Source organism: Phaenicophaeus curvirostris, chromosome 26 (assembly GCF_032191515.1).
Source record: "Phaenicophaeus curvirostris isolate KB17595 chromosome 26, BPBGC_Pcur_1.0, whole genome shotgun sequence".
Lineage (NCBI taxonomy): Eukaryota > Metazoa > Chordata > Aves > Cuculiformes > Cuculidae > Phaenicophaeus > Phaenicophaeus curvirostris.
The window spans coordinates 558,892-577,964 of NC_091417.1; the positions used below are offsets into that span (position 1 = coordinate 558,892).

At 59.7% G+C, this 19,073-nt stretch overlaps 1 protein-coding gene across 2 annotated transcripts in view; it reads right to left on the reverse strand.

Moving 5' to 3' along the window:
- Nucleotides 1-12,178, reverse strand: part of KCNH6 (potassium voltage-gated channel subfamily H member 6) — a 30,935-nt gene extending 18,757 nt beyond the window's left edge. For both annotated transcript variants that reach the window (XM_069876765.1, XM_069876764.1), the window contains exons 1-3: nt 12,090-12,178; nt 8,543-8,773; nt 1,210-1,365 (exon numbers count right to left, since the gene is read on the reverse strand). In XM_069876765.1, coding sequence (XP_069732866.1) covers nt 1,210-1,365; nt 8,543-8,773; nt 12,090-12,165 — 463 coding nt within the window. In that variant the 5' untranslated portion in view covers nt 12,166-12,178. The remainder of the gene's footprint in view (nt 1-1,209; nt 1,366-8,542; nt 8,774-12,089) is intronic.
- Nucleotides 12,179-19,073: the final 6,895 nt, after the last annotated feature.

Sequence of the window (19,073 nt, forward strand, 5' to 3'; positions counted from 1 at the left end):
AAGTCCCGTGTGCTCCTCTCTGGCCTGAGCATCTATAAAACCCGACACCACACAGAGCTCCTCTGCTGGCACCTGCTGCCACACACACTAACACCGTAACAGCTCTGGGATGTGAACACGTTAAAACTCACTTGTACCGGTACAATGGGCAACGCGAAGAGACCCCGTTGGTCCCTGACGCGGCCCCAGCCCTGGCTCTGGTTTCAGTCCCTCTGTGCCACCCTCCGTGCCCTGGGGGACAGACCTGGGCTGCTCCCGCACTGCAGCCTGCCCAGAGCCTCCTCACAGCGACCCGCATCCCCAGGGAATGTTTGCACCAAAACAGATGTAGGATTATTTCTCTGACTAAAATACAGGTGGCTAGCACTGAGAGCTGTATAGCAGGAGGATATTTAGAAGCTACAGCTCTCCTTCCCGTGGTCAAGTCTAACACCTGCACCCCTGGGTAGTCACACTCCCTTGAGAGTCTCATCGCAGCTCGCCTTTGATCCAGCCTTCCCAAAACAGGGAGTTTGAGTTTCTCACTGCCTCTACAAGCTCTACAAAGGCCCAGGAGGAGCCTGGGACAGCCCAAAGCCAGGGCAGGCTCAGAGCCATCCCATCCTCGTGCCACTCTCCTGCAGTGATGTCCCCACAGCACAGACTTGCCATCGGTGACCCCAAACACCCCCTGGCCCTCCCAGGGACCCCACAAGCAGGTCCTGTCCCACACCAGCACCTCCCGCCTCAGCCAGCACGGTGCTGCAGGCACCCAGGAGGCAGCTGAGGTACCACTGGAAAAAACTCCCAGCATGAAATACGGAAAGGATGCAGCAAGGCTGGGGGGGTGGTTGTGTGGAGATGCCCTCACCTTAAAAATGCACCATCCCGTGCCCCGAGGGCCAGTCCCCGCGCTGTCCCCAGGCCTTCAGGAGGGCTGCGCAGGCAGGTCTGCACGCGAGGGGCTGCGCAGGCAGCTCAAAACCCCTTTTCTCCCCCAGTTAGTGTCTGGCCAGGTCAGCCCCCAGGCTGGCAGAGCCGTGGCTGTGCAGGAACACAGCCGCCTCCTCCCAGGCGCTCTGCAGGGCGCAGCCCCCAGCGCAGGATCCTGCCCTGCTGTGGGCGCATCCTTCAGCTCTCCCAAGCTCCAGAGAAAACCTTGTCACGGGGAAAGCCCTGAGGAGGCTGCGCTGCCCTCCCGCTGTCCCCACCGACCCCAGCGACACCCACCGTCGCGCCATCTGTGCGAGAGGTGCTGGTGCAGGCTCCGGCCGGCGCTCTTGGTGATGAGCTGCGCCAGGTCCTCGAAGTTGAGGATGAACATGATGACGACGCCTTCTTCATTCTTGACTGGCACCACATCCACCAGGCAGCGGAAACACGAGGCTGCCGAGCAGAGACAGTCTCAGGGGGCTGCACAGGGGCCTCTGCCCACCCACCTTCCCAGCACAAAACACTTTTGGTAGAAATGTGTTTTTGCTAAACACTTTGGTGGGTGTAATTCCTACCGATAGGGAGTGAAGGTTTGGAAGCTGATCTGAGCCCTAGGAAAGGGCCATATCTCTGCAGCATCCCAGCTCACACAGATCACATCAGCCCTTTTTTTTTTTTTTTGTCCCAGACAGTCATTTATATTAATGTAATTGAGAGCAGCAATTAAAGAGTAGGTAATTAAGAACTCAGAAAGACCCAGGTAATGGTTTAACCTCATTAAGCGTGCTGCTTGTAATCATGCTGTAGCTAATTGTCTTGCAATCACCATGCAGTTTTTGGGAACTGACTTCAGCTGCCTTGTGTCCTGAGTGGATTTGACCACCAGGTCCCAGCTCAACCCTGTGGATTTGGCAGCCAGCTGCGAGTTTGCAATAAGGGGCACCCAAAAAATACCCGCAGGCCTTTCCCAAAGCAGCAAGTGGAGCGTACAGGGGGATTCCAACTTCTTTTGCCAGCTTTATTGCCCCCCAATCCTTCAAAAGCCCTACCTGAAGGCCTGATCACCATGGGTCCCTTCCTTGAGCTGCCTCCAGTTGCTTTGGCACCTGTGGGAGCAGGAGCCCCTGATCTGCAGCCACTGCACTGACAAACCCCCTGAACCCCAAACCTCCTGGAAACGACGGAGCAACCAGGTATCCCTGCCCAGCCAGTGCAGAGCGACGTGACCTCCTCCCATGGCAGTTTTTGCCAGGTGTGGATTCCTGATCTCGCCTTTCCCTTGCGCTGATGCCCAGGGATTAGCGGCTCCAGCAGGGATGTGCTGCCCGCCTGGTCCAGCGCTCTCCCACTCTCACCATAGCCAAGCTCTGGCCAGGAGGGGGATGTCAGCTTTTCTGCGTATAATTTTAAGGAGCTCAGGGCCTCCTGTAATCAGGAGCAGATGGCCAGCATCGGGCAACTTCAAAATCTGCCGTGACGTCAGGGATGTGCACATACATGGACACACACACAAGAATGGGAAAGAAATGGATACGCTGAAATCCATTTAAAGGGCCCAGCAGCTGAGATTATTTCTTTCTTTCTTTCTTTCTTTCATCGTTGTTCACCGCAGGGAGAGGAAATCCACTTAAACGCGTGAGCTGCGGAGGAGGAGGGGGGGGGGAGAGATTTTCAGCAGATAAAGCTGTTTTGAAGGGATGCACTGGCACGCCGTGGGCTACTCGTGCGTGGAGTCAGTGGGCATGGAAAGAAATGAACCCTTCTCCCTCCCTTTGTTTTTAAGGATCTCAATGGTGTCTTTTAAGTGATGACAAGTGAGCGCAGTATTCTGTGTGGTACTAAGGTGGCACATGCGGGTGGGATGATCCGATACCATCCCTGGGATGCCAGGGCTCTGCCTGTGCCGACGCTGTCGTGTGCACGCGTGTGCCTGCTTGCCTGCATGCGAGAAGCCTGGTGGCACCGGATTCTTTTCCTTTTGCTGTATTATAAAACAAGGGTTCTTTTTTTCCCAGTAGGTGATCTCCAAGCATCACCAACTTCCCTAGGATCCGCAGCCCAGTGGGGTTCATTGGCATGGGCAACACTCAGCTCCATGCTTCCCCCGAGACTGGGAATCCTCATCCAGATGGCCTGATCCTGGCTCACATGCCCTGCCCTGCTGCATCCCTCTCACAGCTTCACTCTTCCTTCCTAAGTTTCTCCACAGTGGTGGGAGAGGGTGGCCTCTGAGCTGTTCTCATGGGGGCTGGACGCCGCAGGCCCTGTGTGGCATGGAAAGGGTTACTGCAGGCTGATGCTGAACAGCTGAAAACTGGCCCCAGTTCCATCCAGTCGGAGGGATGCAAAGAGCAGCTGGGAGGAGGCTGGGGTTGGTTTGGGAGGCAGCTGGTGCCTGGTTTGATCCTGCAAAGCTGGGAGGTGCTGAGCCTGTGCTGGGGCTGCTGTGAGCCCCACTGCTGATCCCAGGGGAAGCGCCCCAAAAGTGGCCCTGCCAGGCACAGCCAGGAGTGCCAGCAGCTCAGTGCCCAGCTCAGACCTGCTCCTCCCAGCACGGATGGCATCAAGGGGATGATGTGGCACCAGGGATGGAGAGGATGGAACTGGGGTGGGAGCAGTGGGTTCTCTCAAGTCTGGCCCAAAGGCAGAGCAGTTCCCTGGGATTTGGGGTCTCTGAGCAGCTCAGATTTCAGGTACCCCTAGGTCTGTGGAGAGGCCGCAGCTGGGAGACCTCTGGTGCCCTGTGTCGACTCGGTTTCTCTGAAACTCAGTTTCTCTCAGCCTGAGCTCTGCAAACACCGAAGCTCCCCAATCTTTCCCCCAAAAACTGGGCACCCCAGACCTGCTGTGGCACTGAGCGAGCCCCGAGAGGGACCCCAGCCCTGCACTCCCACCCTCGTTCCTTGATCGACTGTGCCCATCCATCTGCCCGTCTCTTCCCTTCAGCTGTTCAGCTAATCTGTCTCCATCCATCTAATTTTATCCACCCGCCAAATGATCTCTTGGAGGAGCCCTGGGGGCATTCGCAACCTGCCTGTGCTCCGCGGGGCTGCCGCTCGCCTGTCTGAGGCGAAACCCAGCCTGGCGGCTGCAGAAAGGGCTTGGCAAGAAGGATGTGACATGGATGCTGGTTTGGAGTGCCCCACACTCAGCCAAGTGGGTTTGCATGGGCTGGGAAAAACTGCTCATTCCCTAAAACCTTGGGCTGGGTTTGATCTTCCCAGTCCACCTCCCCCAAGCCGAGCGCTCGGAGGTTTGCGTTTTCTGACCCATCTTGTCTTCTGACCTTGATAAAAGCGAGCACTTAATAACATTAAAAATGTCATCATTGGGAGCCCTCCCTCCCCAGCTCTCTTATCCTCTGCGACCGCCAGTCGTTAATGCATTTGTTGGTATCATCAGTATTAAACTAATCAACAGGACACCGGGGTTTCCGAGAGCCGGACACAAACCGGTATTGTTATGAATATTAAAAAAGCAAGCTATTAATCTGCCCTCGGAGCATTTACCGAGCCCTTCCCTCCCCCCAGCCGGGAGATTTAATCTGCAGGGTCTCATGGCAGAGTGGCTAAATCTATAGTGGTATTATATAATGGAGAGGAGGAGAGGGGCTGGGAAGGGCATGGAGGGGACAGGGATGAGGATGGGGACGGGGATGGGGATGGAGCTGGCTGGCACGCCCAAGGAGATTCTCGGAAGGGCCAAGCCTGGCTCCTGTCTTGGGATAAATCAGTGTCAGGGCGTGGTGGAAACTTCAAAGGGAAGCGCAGATCACTGGGAGGCCCTAAAGCAAATCCTTGGGCGGGATGGAAAAGGATGGAGGTTGTGGATGAGCCCGCAGGAGATGGGTTGCCCTTAGGGTCTGGAGTGAGCGACGGGTGCTGGGGAGCCAACTCTGCATTTCCTCGCAGCGGGAGGGGACACTGCAGGTGGGGAACTCACCGACCCCTCTCCCCTCACCCAAACGGGGCATCAGGAGACTGAAAACCACTGCCATACCAGACCGGCAAAACCACTCCTTGCAGCAACCCCTCAGCCACTAAAATGACCTTATTAAGTAACGGCAGTGGGACGGAGGTTCCCGGTGTGCGGTGACGAACAGCAGGGATTTCTGTGCTTAGCAGAGAGCTCACTGGTCAGAAGCAGCAGCAGAGGGGGAAAACCAAGAGCACGGGGCGGCTGAGGGTACCCACCACCAATACTGCTGCAAGAAGGACACCTTCAAGACCAGCGGGGTGTTTTGGAGTGCAAATGAAAGGATACTCCAATCACCAGGAGCCAAAAGTGGTCCTGGATCAATCCAGAGGGGTGTCCAAATGCAGCTTAACCTCTGCTGCAAGTGATGCAAGCGGCTGCATCCAGGCCCGTGGTCCTTCCCTTGCTAAATCCCTGTTGGCTGCAGGAATTAAGTCTCGCTTTGAGCAGGGCTGTACGGTCAAAGCTGCCTGGAGCCACCAGCACCCGCACCCAGTCCCGATGGTGCTGGGATCTGGCGGCTCCCAGTGGGGTTTTCCCTCCTGCTTCCAGTAAGCCCACTGGCACGCTGCAAGTTGCTGTTTATAAACCTGCACGGAGCAACTTCGGCTGGATCCATCCCTGGCAGCAGCTGCTGGAGAGGCGAGTGCTGTGCCACAGACGTGCCTTGGGCTGGGGAGTGAGGGGACATGTCACAGAGTCCCCCTCTCCGTCCCAGGTGCAGTGACACCCCACAACCCACCCCTGCCTGGCTGCCTGCTCCGGCGACCCCGCGGGAAGCTGCGGGGGACACCTGGGGTGACACTGGGTGTCCCAATCCCACCTCATGAAGACCCTAGGGGAAATCCTGGCTTATGTCACCAGTGTAACGAGTTTGCTGGCCTGATCCTGATCCCAAATCCCTGCTCCCAGGGGACGGGCACAAACAGCTCCTGCTGGAGGGGACCAGCTGTGGGCTCTGCCCGGGGAGAACAGGGACGGAGGGGACAGGGCTGTGGGCAGGGGCTGCCCCACCAGCTGCTCCGGCTGTCTCAGCCCTGCATCTCCCCTTTCATATTCATAAGCATCACATTCATGCAGATTAAATGGGAGCGGGTGATGCCAGCTGCTGCCGCTCGGGCCATGCCAGCACCGCGGCACTCAGCACCTGCGGCCACCGGCCCCGCTCTGGGGACCCTGGGGCTCTTGCTGCAAAGCGTATCACCCTCAGCAGAGAAAAAGCCAACCATGGGTGCAGCTCAGCCCCACCAGCGTCCCCAGGAGGTGCGGGAGGTGGCTTGGCTTGGTCCCAGGACACTGCTGGGAGGGCATCCCAGGGGCTGGTGGCCGTACCTGCTCCTCGCCCCAGCGGGAGCTGATCCCGTAATGACCCCCCTGGCTGGGGCAGCCCCAGCTGTGCAGCATCTTGTAAGGAAATTAACTTTTCACTGATCTCCCAGCTTTGAGCGAGGGATTAGAGCCCACACGTGCCACAGCCGGGCTCTCCTGCCTTTCCAAGGCCTTCTCAGGGCTGCGGTGGCAGGGAAGGACAACTGCCCTTGCTGGGCTGACCCCATCTTCCCTACCAGGACGTGGTTCCTGGCTCTATTTTGGTTTCCTAGAGGTGGGCTCAATGCCTGCACCCTATGGCTCTTTTTAGAATTAGCTAATGATAGCCGGGTGTCTGGGTGAGGACCGAGCTGTCCCCGGGGACAGCACCCATCTCACACAGCATCCCGCCCGCGCACCCACATGGACACCCATGCGTGTCCCCTTCCCACCCACCTGCATCCATCGCACCCCGGTCCTGCTGGGGCGGCTCTGACAGGCACATTTGGGGTATAACATTGTCTCTGGCAAACAGAAAAGCAAGGAAACAGCCCCGTGAGCTGCAGAGCCAGGAGTACCGCAGTAATAAACAGCAGGTTGAGGTTGGAGATTGGTGCTGCCGGTATGAAAAGGAGGACAGGCGGGTTTGGAGCCTCCACCGGTTAATTAAGCAGCAGCTCCCTATAATGCAAAGGCCTTTTCTTCGCCGATAAGACCCATTTATAATGGGCTGAGCGGTTGCAGGCTGAGTGCTGGGGGGAAACAATTGGAAAGCATATTGCTGGGGGGGGGCTGGGTTTTAAAAATAGACATAAAGGGCTTGCTTCTGGGCTTTTTATTTCTCTCTCTTTTTCTTTTTCTTTTTTTTTTTATTAAATAAAAAAGAAGAAAGCAGCTCAGAGCTGCGCTGAGAGTTTCCCGTGGCCTAAAGGAAGAGCAGCGCTCCGAGGAGAGCACCGAGCATCCCGCAAGCCTGGTGGGAATGCTTCAAAGCAGGGAAGATGGTGTTGGGTCGGGCTCCCAGCCGAGTGATCCCCAGGGATGCATGGATGGGGAAACTATTCTGAGGGAGGCAAAGAGGGCTGCACACACTGTCCTTGCCACGGCCATGCACTGGGATGGGAGCAGGGGGACAGCATGTGCTCGCTTCTCCTCGTGCCTCCCAGGCTGTGCTGGGCTCCAGCCAGCCCCCTGCAAGCTGCAGTGGTCGAGGGGGCACTTGCTGCCCGGCTTCGGCTCCGCTCGCTCACCCTGCATCACCCAGGACCAACCCCACAGCAAAGAACCTCGATCGGCTCTGCCGGTGAGGACAGGAGGAAAACCATACGGGAGATGTGTTTGGCGAGCAGCCTGATCTGCACGGGGTCGAGCCCCGCCGGGTTAACCGGGTGGGTTAACACCCACGGGTGCTGCCAGCGGATCATTCCAGGGCCGATAGCTGGCCCCGGGATGCCAGCCCAGGAGATAGGGGCTGGGAGGGAGGCCAGGACACCCAGGTCCCAGCCCTGGAGACAGGGGGTTGGGCTGGGAGCCAGGACTCCTGCCTTCCCCTTCTCTTTTTTTCCAGCTGTTTCTCCACTCTGCTGCCCAGGAGCTGCGGGCAGCAGGATGCAGCCCTGTGCTCACACCAAGCTCTCACCAATATGACCTTAAAGCCACGGGAAATCCCCAAGAAATACCTATTATTTTTAACCTCTCACGAGCACCCGATGTGCATTCCCCTGCGCCTGGAAGCCCCAGCCACTGCTGGTTTGCAGCATCAAGCACTAAATATTTATTTAACTCCTGCAGTATTAGAACTAATCACTAGTATTTTCCATCAAAGCTTCATTTTCATCTTAATGTAATTCCATCTGTGCACGCACAGCCGCATCCTGCTGACTGGAAAGGCGGCTCCGAGGCCATTGCGTGCACCCGCTTTCTGTGGAGACGAGGAGTCTGTCTCGTCTCATCTCAGAGCACAGACAGGGAGACCCGTGTCCCAGCCCAACTGCTCCATGGGCTTCCAGTGGGATCATCATTCATGATGCAGGGACCCCACAAGCGATGCCATCGCTTGACCCCAGAGCTCTGAGCCATCACCAAACAACCTGATTCCCAAATAATCTGGCACCAACTTCCCTTGGTGGAGGTCCCAATGACCCCAGTGTCCCATCACGGCAGAAACAGCTCCATCCCACCAGGAGTCACCATGGACTTGCCCTCAGCAAAGCCCCAGGTCTGGGTGCAATCCCAATACCTCAGTGTCATCAGACTCCCTCCACCTCCCACCACAGGCTCCTGACAGACCACAGGCCAGGCAGGTGACACCTCCCACCACCAGATCACCCCGAAAAGTGACTCTTACTGTCTTTGCGGTAGTAGAGGATCTCGAGCTTGCACTCCTCGGAGCCGAGCAGGGCCTGGGTGAGCTGCGCGATGGAGCTCTTGGCTGTGTCGGGGCCGGTGAGGAAGTCGCAGGTGCAGGGTCGCTGCATCACCTCCACGCGGGAGTAGCCGAACATCTCGCAGAAGCCGTCATTGCAGTAGATGATGGCACAGTTCTCCATCTGGGCGTTGGCGATGAGGAACTTGCGGTCTGCGGGGAGGCAGGAGAGCGGGGGGCTTAGGGGGGTGGTGGCGACCTGTGGGGACGGCCCGGCAGGACTAGGGGTGCCTGGGTTTTCTGGTGGCCCTTGTTGTGGGGCGTATGACAGGCCTGGGGGGAGGACGGCTGGCCCACATCTGCCCACACTGCCCTGCAAGCTGCCCTGCTCTTCAGCAGGAGATAATGCCCCCAATTTCATGTGGATGGATGACTATGGGGGCAGGGGAACCCAAAGGGGAACCCCAGTAGAGGCGGCTTTTGCTCAGGCTGGCCAACCTGTGCAGCCCTGACCTCTCACCACTCGCACGTGGGGACTCGCTGTTGCCTAAGACGTGGGTAATCTGTCCTCGTCTAGCACTGCAGGCAAAGGGAATTGCTGCAGCGTCTGTCCCTCCCCAGGAGCTTATCAGGGACCTGAGTTATCTTGGAGACTTCCCACCCTTGCTTAGATGTGACTGAAGTCAGACAAGAGGCGAGAGGAGGAGTGAGCGTGAGGATTGGATTCGTGGGAAGCCGGGTAAAACCTGTCACACTAACGATCCTCCTAATGTTTTATAGGATAATTGTGCCTTCAGGCTGAAGCTGAAATCCAGACCTTGCTGGGCTACGTGGCCCCTGGGCTCAAGAAGGAAAGAGCTCAGGTGGAGGAAAGGGGAAACTGAGGCAGGGAGTGGTGCTGCCCCAACCCCTCCTGGTGCTGCCGTCACCCGAACTCGCTCTCGTGCCAGGGTGTGTGGCAGCGCTGCCCACGTCGTCTCGTTCAGATGGAGCTGCTTCCATCCTTATCCTTGGGGAGACCCAGCCTAGAGCTTTGATTTGGTTTGGGTTTTGTGGTTTTGTTTCAAGGAGATTGGGGGTTGCTGGGCTGGGGAGGACTCTCTCTGGGACAGGTTTGCTGGGATGTGGCAGGGGGCTGCGGGTGCTGATGCGACAGATGCTGTGTTCTCCCTGCAGCATCTCCCTCAGTGTTTGACATGGGCTCCAGACTGGAGCTGGAGGCAGGTCAGAGCTGAGGGTCCATTTGGAGGCTGCCTCTCAGCCCAGACCCCAATTAATCTCCTGGATTAGCCAGGAATGGCATCTGCAGCCTCTGCTCTCCAGAGCCCAGCCGCGCTCCAGCCTTGCCGGGGATTTCACCCAAACGTAGGAGAAACCTCGGCATGGCTGTGGCACCCAGCACCGCGACACGCTGGGGCTCTCCCTGATGTCACCTGCAGAATTCCAGCTCTGGAGGACGCCTCCCAGTAAAACCAGTGACCTCAGGGATGTGGCACCAACATCTCCTGCTTTGTCCCACCTTGTGACAGGCCTTGTGGTTCCCCCTTCTTGGGGGAATCCCACCCCCAGCACCTTTCCCTCTCCCAGACGGGGCTGGGGCCGTGGCTGGCACTGCCAGCAGCACCAAACACCATGGCCATGTTTCCCAACGCCCTCCTCTTCCTAATCCTTCTCTATCGGAATTGTTCTGCCAGTTGGAAGGTGGCACAAGGAGGGAACATTTCCCCAGAGCCTCGCTCCTAGGATGCTCCCCACCTGCGACGAATGTTTTTCCACCCAGCACCAGCCCTGCCGGCAGGGTTTGGGCCGGATCCAGGCTGGGCTTGCGCAGGACAGGATTTACGGGGCTGGCAGGGCGCCGGAGCAAGCTGCGCTGAGCGCAGGGGATGTCACCAAGGCTGGGATGGGAAGGAGCCGCAGAGCCATATCTCCTCAGGGATATTTCCACCCCAAATTTGCTTTCAGCCCTGTTTTTCACCCGCAGATTTGCCCTTGTCCCTGTGGTACCGGAGCTTTGCACCAGCCCCAGGAGAGAAGCATTCAGCCCCTGTGGCTCCAGTGGGGATTCACGGGGTGTCGCTGCACCCGGGGAGCTGCTGGGGTGGGGGGCACGAGGGCACTCACAGGAAGGCGAGGATGAGCTGCCCGTGGCAGCGAGGCGACCAGGGGGCTGGTTTGGTGTCTCCCAACACCACGAAGGCGCCGTGAGGAGAGCGGGGCGATGTTTTGGCAGAGCTGGTGCCTGACATGGCTGGCAGAGCGCGGGCAGGGACGGACGAGGGGCCCTGGCTGCCTCCCCGCTGGCATCCTTCCCCGCGTGCCCCCGCTGCTCCCCAGCCGCCGCTTCCCAGCGGGAACTGATAGGAACCAGGGACAGTTTTTCTCGCTTCCCGTCCCCAGGGTCACGTCATTCACTGCCAGGGCAGCCGGCAGAGATCTGGCAGGGGTGACAGAGCCAGGGACATTTACACACCCAGCAGACGAAGGCGCCGAATAAAAAACCATCACAAGCTGGGGCGGTTGGGAGCACCCAGTGCCCCCAGACACAGCCACGGCGTGACCCCAGTCCCCTGTCTCTGTCCCCTCGTCCCTGATGCACAGGGGGACACAGACCCACCGGGGTGCCCCGATAGCAGGAGCGGAACCCCCCCAAGCAGCCACAGGCAAACCCCAGCGCTCCCCGATGCACACAGACTCTTCACTGTACTGGGCACGAAAACCAGCCCAAAAATTCATATAAAGGGATTACTCCGAGCAACAGCAAATGGTAACATCTCACCAGGGACGGCTGCCTCCGAGCAGCGCGGAGTTGAAGGCAAACAGGCAGCGAGCCCGTCTGGCGTGCACCCCGCGCCCCCCGCCCTGCCAGCCAGGACCCCCCACTCTGGGGGTGCAGGGGGCTGTGTTGTCCCCAGCCCCCAGGGAGCCCCGGGCTGGGACCGCTCGTCCCCATTGTGTCCCCCCGTCTATAAATACCCACGGGGACACTGCCTGGCTGTCTCCCACTCCTCTCCTCGCCACTTCGGGGACCCCTCTCCACCCCAGGAGCCCCTTCCCCACCCTGGGGACCCCCCCCCAGCATGGGGACTGCAGGGAGACCCCGGTGTCCCCATCCCCTGGAGACCACCCTGCCGGGACCGCTGGTCCCCGTTGTGTCCCCCTGTCTATAAACACCCACCGGGACACAGACTGGGGGGGTCACCCACCCCTCTCCCCACAACCCCGGGCACCTCATCCCATCCCGGGGACCGAGGGGGGACCACGGTGTCCCCGTCCCCCGAGCCGGGTCCCCCGTTGTGTCCCCCTATCTACAAGTACCCGCGGGGACACTGACTGGGGGGGGGTCACTCACCCGTCTCCCCCCACCCCGGGAGACCCCAGGGGCTCCTCCTTTCCCTCCGTGCCCCGAAGCCGGGGGGCTGCCCGCATCCCCCCCCTCCCCTCCAAGGGCATCATCCCCCTCCGGAGCGGGGTGGCGGGGGGCAGCTGCTCCGGGATGGGGTGCGGGGGGGGGGGGGCCGGTACTCACTTTCTCCTTCAAATTTGCGGATGATGGTGTCCAGGTAGGTGTTTTGGGGGGCCACATGGCCCCGGCGAACCGGCATCGCCCCCGCGCTGCTCCGCCGCCCGCCCCGCCCCGGCTCGCTCGGGGGGCGGCGGGGAGCGCGACCCCGACCCGCGGCGGCTCGGAGCGGCTGGAGCGGCCCCGCGGCTCCTCGCCCCGCGGCTCCTCGCCCCGCGGCTCCCCAGCCCCGCGCCGGGCGAGCTCTGCGGCCCCGGCTCCCGCGCGGCCGCTGGCCGGAAGGGGGAACCCCCCCGCCCCGCCCGGGGGAGGATGAGGATGGGGAGCGAGGAGAGGGAGAAGGAGAGGGGGAGGACGCGGTGGAAGCGGGGAGAATAAAGTAATAAAGAGTAGAAATCCCCAAAGTGCTTAGTCACCGCTGGGAGCAGCAACAGCTGCCGGTCGGGGAGCTGCACCCCACACCGACCCCCCCGGCCCGGTGCCCCCCGGCCCCTGCGGCAGCGGCGCCCGCGGAGAGAGCCGGGGGGCAGGTGGGTGCGGGGGGAGGTGGGGGCTTTGGGGGCCGCGAGAGCGAATGACTGGGGGGATGGAGGTGGGGGATTTGTGGGCTGGGACAGGGAGTTTTGGGGGGGTGGAGGGGGGGACTTTGTGGGCTGGGACAGGGAGTCCTTGGGGAGATAGAGATGGGGACTTGGTGTGCTGAGGTGGATGGAGATGGTGTCCTTGGGGGGCTGGGGCGAGGAGTTCTTGGGGAGATGAAGTTGGGAGCTTTGGGGTGCGGGGGTGGCTGGATGTGGGGTGGTTGGGGGCCTGGGATGGGGAGTTCTTGGAGTGCTGGAAGTGGAGTCCTTGAGGAGCTAGGGGGACGGAGATGGAATACTTGGGGTGCTGGGGCAGAAGGTTGGAGGGTTGGGGTGTTGGGACAGGAGGATGCGCTGGGGATGGGGGGTTGGGGGGAGTGCAGCCGAAGGGTGCCGGGGACGCTGGAGAAGGCTGTGGTGGAGGAAGGGGTGCTGGAAGAGGGGGTGAAGATGGTGAAGGAGGACGGTGCTGGGGTGCACAAAGTGGGGGAGGAGGAGGGGATGGTGGGCGCTGGCGCCGGGGGTGGCAGAGGAGGGGATGCTGGGTCGCAGGGGTGGTGGGTGGAGGGGAGCGTGCAGGGGTGCTGCGGTGCTGGGGGTGGAGATGTAGGGGTGCAGGGGTGCAGAGAAGGGGGTGCCGTGGGTGCAGGTGGTGAAGGGGGGAATGTCTGGGGGCAAGAGAGTGCAAGGGTGCAGAAGCAGGAGCGAGGGTGCTGGGGGGTGCAGGGTGCGGAGGAGGGGTTGCAGGGGTGCGGCAGGGGAAAGGGAGCTGGTGGGGGCAGAGTAGGGGCTGCAGGGGGGGAAGATGTGGTGCAGGGGGACGGAAGAGAGGGTATAGGACTGGGGTGCTGTAGGTGCCAGGGAGGCAATCTGGAGGTTCCCTGGGTTGCTGGGAGGGTAGGGGGATGTCGAGGGGGGTGTCCCGGGGGTGGCTGGGGAGGTGTCCCGAGGATGCTGGGAGGTGCTGGCGGGGTCCCAGGGTTCCCGAGGGGTCTTCGGGGTGCAAGAGTCCCGGGGTTCTGGGGGGGTCCTGGGGTGTGCTGGGGTGCGGGGGGGGGCTGTGTCCTGGGGTTCCTAGGGGTTCCCGGGATTTGGGGAGTCCCGGGATTCGGGGTGTCCCGGTGTTCTGGGGGTCTCGGGATTCTGGGGGTCCCGTGGTTCGTGGGGTTCCGGGGGTCCCGGGGTTCGGGGGGTCCTGTGGCTCTGGGGATCCCGGGGTTCATGGTTCCCGGGGTTCGGGGATCCCGGCGTTCGGGGGTCCCGGGGGTCCCGGTGTCCCTGCCCGGGCGGGGCCCGCGCCAGGCGCTGTCCACTCGCCGCGGTGCTGAAGGGCCGGGCGGGGGGGGGTCAGCTGCTTGCATGGGTGGGGACTTGGTATGGGATGGGGGGGGTGGGCCTGGCACAAGGAGGGTCCCTGGGGAACAAGGAGGGTCTAGGGGGTCGTGGTGGCTCTGGGGGATACGGAGGATCGACGGGGTGTCGGGGGTCCCAGGACACAGGGGTGCTGGTGGGTACCCAGGTCTCTGTGGGTCACAGGGGTCACACCGCGATGCTGCCCTCCCTGAGCAGGTGTTCACAGGTAGCCCAAGGGGGCCGTGAGGGCTCTGGGGGATACAGAGGGCTGAGTGGGTCCTGTATGTCCCATGGGCTCTTGTCACACCTAGCCCTGGGTTCAGATCTTCTGCCCAATTTCCATGACCCTCAGAGGTGAGGACCATGGGTATCAGCTCCCTTTCCTTCCTGAGAAATCCCCTCTGGCCAGCTCTCTTCCCCCCAGGCCCAGTGGTAAGGACACTGTCCACTGAGGGGCTTTCTATTATTATTTTGTTATGCACGATTTTTCAGGCATGAAATTGGTCTAAGAGGATTATGGTCCATTATCATCAACAGGAGTGGTTTGCTGGGATTTTAAATTAATATTCCAGTGCACCTCATCAAGACACACTGGGGACCAGGCTGTGCCCATGGGGCACTCGACCCTCAGTGCTGCCTGCTGGAGTTTCCTCCTGTCCCTGGGCCTGCAGTGCAAGTGGGTGAGCATTTCAGGTGCCCTGAGAGCCCATTTCAGAGCCTTGGTGCTGCTTTTATCTCCATCTCTCATAGAAGGCAGCCTTCCCCAGCGGAGAAAAACTTGTTCTATTGTTGAAGAGGGTGAAAAACCCATTATCTCCCCCCATCCACTCTGCACACTGCCTCTGCCATGATTTACTGCGAGTTGTGGAGGATGTTTTGCGCTATATTACACAGATGCAGTTTAATAGCGTGGGGGAGGGAGAGGGACACGGAGTCCAGGCTCCTGCCTTCTCTGTTTTCTTGTTGATATACTGGGTGACTCAAGGGAGACAGCTCTGTGCTGCAATTTCCTCACTGGAAAAATAGGGACGCTGGTCACTCAGCCTTGCGAAACAGCTCTGAGATTCCTGGATGACCAGTTCTGCAAGGGAAAGCAAGCGCTTATTACTACAGCTAATATGATTGTAATTATGATTATTAATCACCAGGCAGTCAGGATTTAAGGTTGGCCTCCTGCCCTCCTCTCATCCCATAAATCAGTCCGGGATGTTCATGGACACATCACGTGGACATGGATGTGTCTGATGACAAGGGCGCGTGCCAGCTTGCAGCCCTTCTTGGCGAGGAGTGGGTCAGCGGGGGGGGTGCAGGGGCACCAGTGGGGCTCTGGGCATGGGGCAGGGCACAACCCCATCCTCCCCAGGCCCTCTGCTGGGGCTGGGGCTGTGGAGTGACCCCAGAAAGGCTTGAACTGCTCTGGGAATGGCAGTGGGGCCACTTCAATGCCCCTTTCTCTGGCCACGGAGTCTCATCCCATCACATGGCTGATGGAAGAGTCTCTCTTGCCGACCCTCTTTCCCGTTCAGCCCTCGCAGATGGAGTTGAGCAATGCCACACTCTCTTTCAGGTTATTATTGACTTATCTACAGGCGCTTCCCAGAGCCCCCATGGCTCTTCCAGTCCCCCCTGCACTCCTGCAAAGCCAGGTCATCCACGAGGTTGCCAGTCCGTGCTGTGCCTCCCTGCCCTCCTTGGAGCACTTCATGCTCAGACGTCTTTCAATTCCCTGGGTCTTAAGCATATGTTTGCAGTTAATCCTGTGCTTACATTTTATCCCAAATAGGAAGAACTGGGGTCTCTGGGCAAATTCTCCTGCTGTTCAGGGCAGCTGAAGGGCTCCCTCTAATTCAACTGAGCAGTAATCCTCTCTCCCCCTGCCCTGCTCTCCTCCTCCTCCCTCACTCAGTTCTTTCCTTTCCTCCTCCTCTTTGAGTGCTTTTGAGGTTTTGTTCCTTTCCCCCTCTTTCCTTCCTTCCCACACTCGGGGAATCAGTGGGAATCCACCCGATTCCGAGGGCAAATGAGTCCCGGGTGCTTCCCAAGGGTGTCCTCCCCCTCCCTGCTCCTGCAGCACAAGTGCGTAAGGAGCCACCTGAGAGTGCAGGGAATTATAATTGCGCAGGGAATCATCACCCACCCAGGCAGGGGCTGCCCAGGGCAGGGGCAGGCGTGTTGGGCAAGGGGGGCTACAGCTGGGAATTGAGGGGTGGATTTGGAGTGGGAGATGTGGGATGGAGGGAACGGTGCCCACTTGAATCCCAGCACGGCAGCTGCCGGCTGGCGCTTGCCGGGAGAAATGTTTGCCAACTGAGAGACGGCATTTCTCCACATTTCTGTAATTAGAGCCGCACTGCAAACACAGCCAGCAGGGAGAGATGGGGCTCTCGCGGTCCCCAAAGCTGCTGCCAGCCACCAGGGCTGTCCCCAGGCAGGCTCGGGTATCCTGGCTACCTGGCATGGTTCGTGCCCCTGCTTTGCCCTTCACTTTTGGAAGATGCTCCAGGGATGTGGCAGGGGATGGAGGGAGGGGGAAGGATGCTCCTTGTCCTGGCTCCCTCCTCCACCTACCACTCCCAATCCTGACGTATTTTTTCCGGGCTTTCACCGCTGCACTGTTTGATAAGTATATATTAAAAAAAAGAAACACCCACCCAAACCAAACAATGGTTAAATGTGCAGCCAAAATTAACCCTCATCAGCCTGGGCTTTCTGCCACACAATCCCAGGGGAGGCCTGATGGGAGGCTGCAAACCTGGGAAGGACTTGGTGACATTAAAACAAGTCACGGACGTGGTTTCCTGACAAAAGCCATTTCCCTCAGTCAAACGAGGCAGGAAAAGGTGCAGAGCCTCGGCTGTCTGCTCACGGCAGCCACACCAGCATCCTGCCCGTCCTTCCCGCACAGTAGGGGAAACTGAGGCACAGGGCAGGCTGTGACTCACCCACAGCCCGTGACTCACCCACAGCCCATGGGGCCAGGAGGATGGATGAGGTGAGCAGGGACCTGCAAAAACTCAGCAGGAAAGGCCAGGGAAGGCCAGGAGGGCGCTGGCAGTGGCTGCAGAGGGCCTGAACACCAAGAGCTTGATGACAAGCTCCCCCACCATTGAGGGCTGCGGTGCTGCTACAGTTCTCTCCCCGCAGCCTGCGGGGCTTCGGTGGGGGTGGTGTCAGCTCGAGGGGACCCCCGAGGGCTGGGGACGATCCCCACTAGTGTGGGGACACGAGCGAAGCCTGCTGCCTGAGGAAGGGGCTGGGGAGGTGGCCAGCCCAGCTCGCACCCCGCGTGCAGCCCCTGGCGAGGGTGCGATGCGCCCACAGGTGAGGGGCCCCCTCTGTCCTCCGTGTTATGGGGGCACAGCGGGAGGCTGGAGGTGCCCTTTGGGCTGGACCTCTGCTCTGTCCCGTTCGGCAGGGAGTTGTATCCAAGCCGTGGGGTTGGGAGTCGTCTGAACTTGCTTGAGGTGGGGTTTTGAGGTTCCCCCCTCTTGCCCTCCACCCCCAAACGCACCTTTACCCCCTCAGCTCTGCCCGAGCAGGAGGAAGGGGAGGATGGCGGTGCCGAGGCCCGCAGGGAGCGGGCAGGGTGAGGAGGCCCCGCTCCCCGCCATGGCTCCCCCAGGCCCTGCGCCCCCTCTGCTGCCCCCGGGACCTCCCGGCGCCCCCCCCCCCCCCTTCTCTCGCACCCCGGGTGGCCCTTGCCCATGGCCCCTGGCTGCTGCCGAGCTGTGGCTGCGTACTTCCAGGCGCTCCTTGTCCCCAGGGAAGGGGAATGTGAGGAACGCGGCCCCGTGCACCCTGCCTGCTCCCGCCCGGCCGCCCGCCGGCTAAGAATAGCCCCGGCCTGGCTGGGCCCCCCCCGCCACCACCGTCCTGCTGGATAATAAACACAAAAAAACATAGAAAATGGGTTTCTCTGAGGCCAAAGCATTCCCAAGCCGTTGAGGCGAAACTAGGGTGCTTCTTGCTTTGAATTCATGCGATTTTTAAAGCAAATCTTACCAGGAGCCTTGTGCAAGCAGGGAGGTGCAGGGCAACCCCCCACAAGCCCGAAGCACCAGCTGCTTCCCGAGTTCCTTGTCAAGAAGTTGCACGAACTGAGGGGGAATCTCTTTTTTTTCCTGCTCTTTTCCTTTTTTAAAGAAAAAAAATTTTTTTTCTTTTTCTCCTTAGGGAGTAATTTTGCTAAGCCTCCTAATTTTGGCAGAAAGCATGATGCAGGAGCCAGAAGGCAGCAAAATCTCTCCAGATGTTCTCGCAACGGGGAAGGAAAATCATCCTCGGTTTAAGGGTATCTTGTAAAACATTGCTGCTAGCTTGGCAGAACCCTCTGAGCACCATCAGGCCTGAAAAGCTTCACCTGGGGCCCCCACCCATGGCCCAGCAGCTCCATTTAAGCTCAAGGTGCCTTAAGCTGGGCTGGGCACAACCTTGTACCCAGCCCCATCTCCTGGGTGGCACCTTGGACCTGTCTTGAAAGTAACCTGGTGTCCAGACCTGGGTGGAATGAGGGTTTGTGTTGTCTGTCTATCTCTGACCAGGAGGCCACAGCTCAGTGCACTCATCACCCAGTCTTGTAGCTCTGTCCAGTGTCCTTCCCACTTTCCAGGATGAAATCAGCTCCAGTGTGGATTCTCTGATGTCTAATTAGGTCTGAGCTTACATTGCAGTCCCTTAGTGAGAGCGTTCAGTGTGGCTCTTTCTTTCTCCAGAAAGCAACTTGTAGTATCTTGGTGATCTTGGAGATGTCTTTTTCCTCACTAATGGGGCAGAAAGGAGTCAGAGGGCTCAGAATTACCAGTGAGGAGCTGAGCTGGATGGAGCACACCTGCACCAGCCTCCTTTCCCAGGCTGAAAATACACTTGGCTTCAGACCCAGCTCTCACTGTGCCAGGTCTCTGCTCTGCGAGCATTGTGTGCTGGGAAGGAAGGAGAGGAAAGTGCCTGGTGTGCCGGGATATAAAGCAGATGCATCAGGATGCAAATACGGGGTGAGCGCAGGCGTCTGGGGCAGCTCTCCCCAGGGCTGGGTATCACTGGGTATCACGGCAGAAAC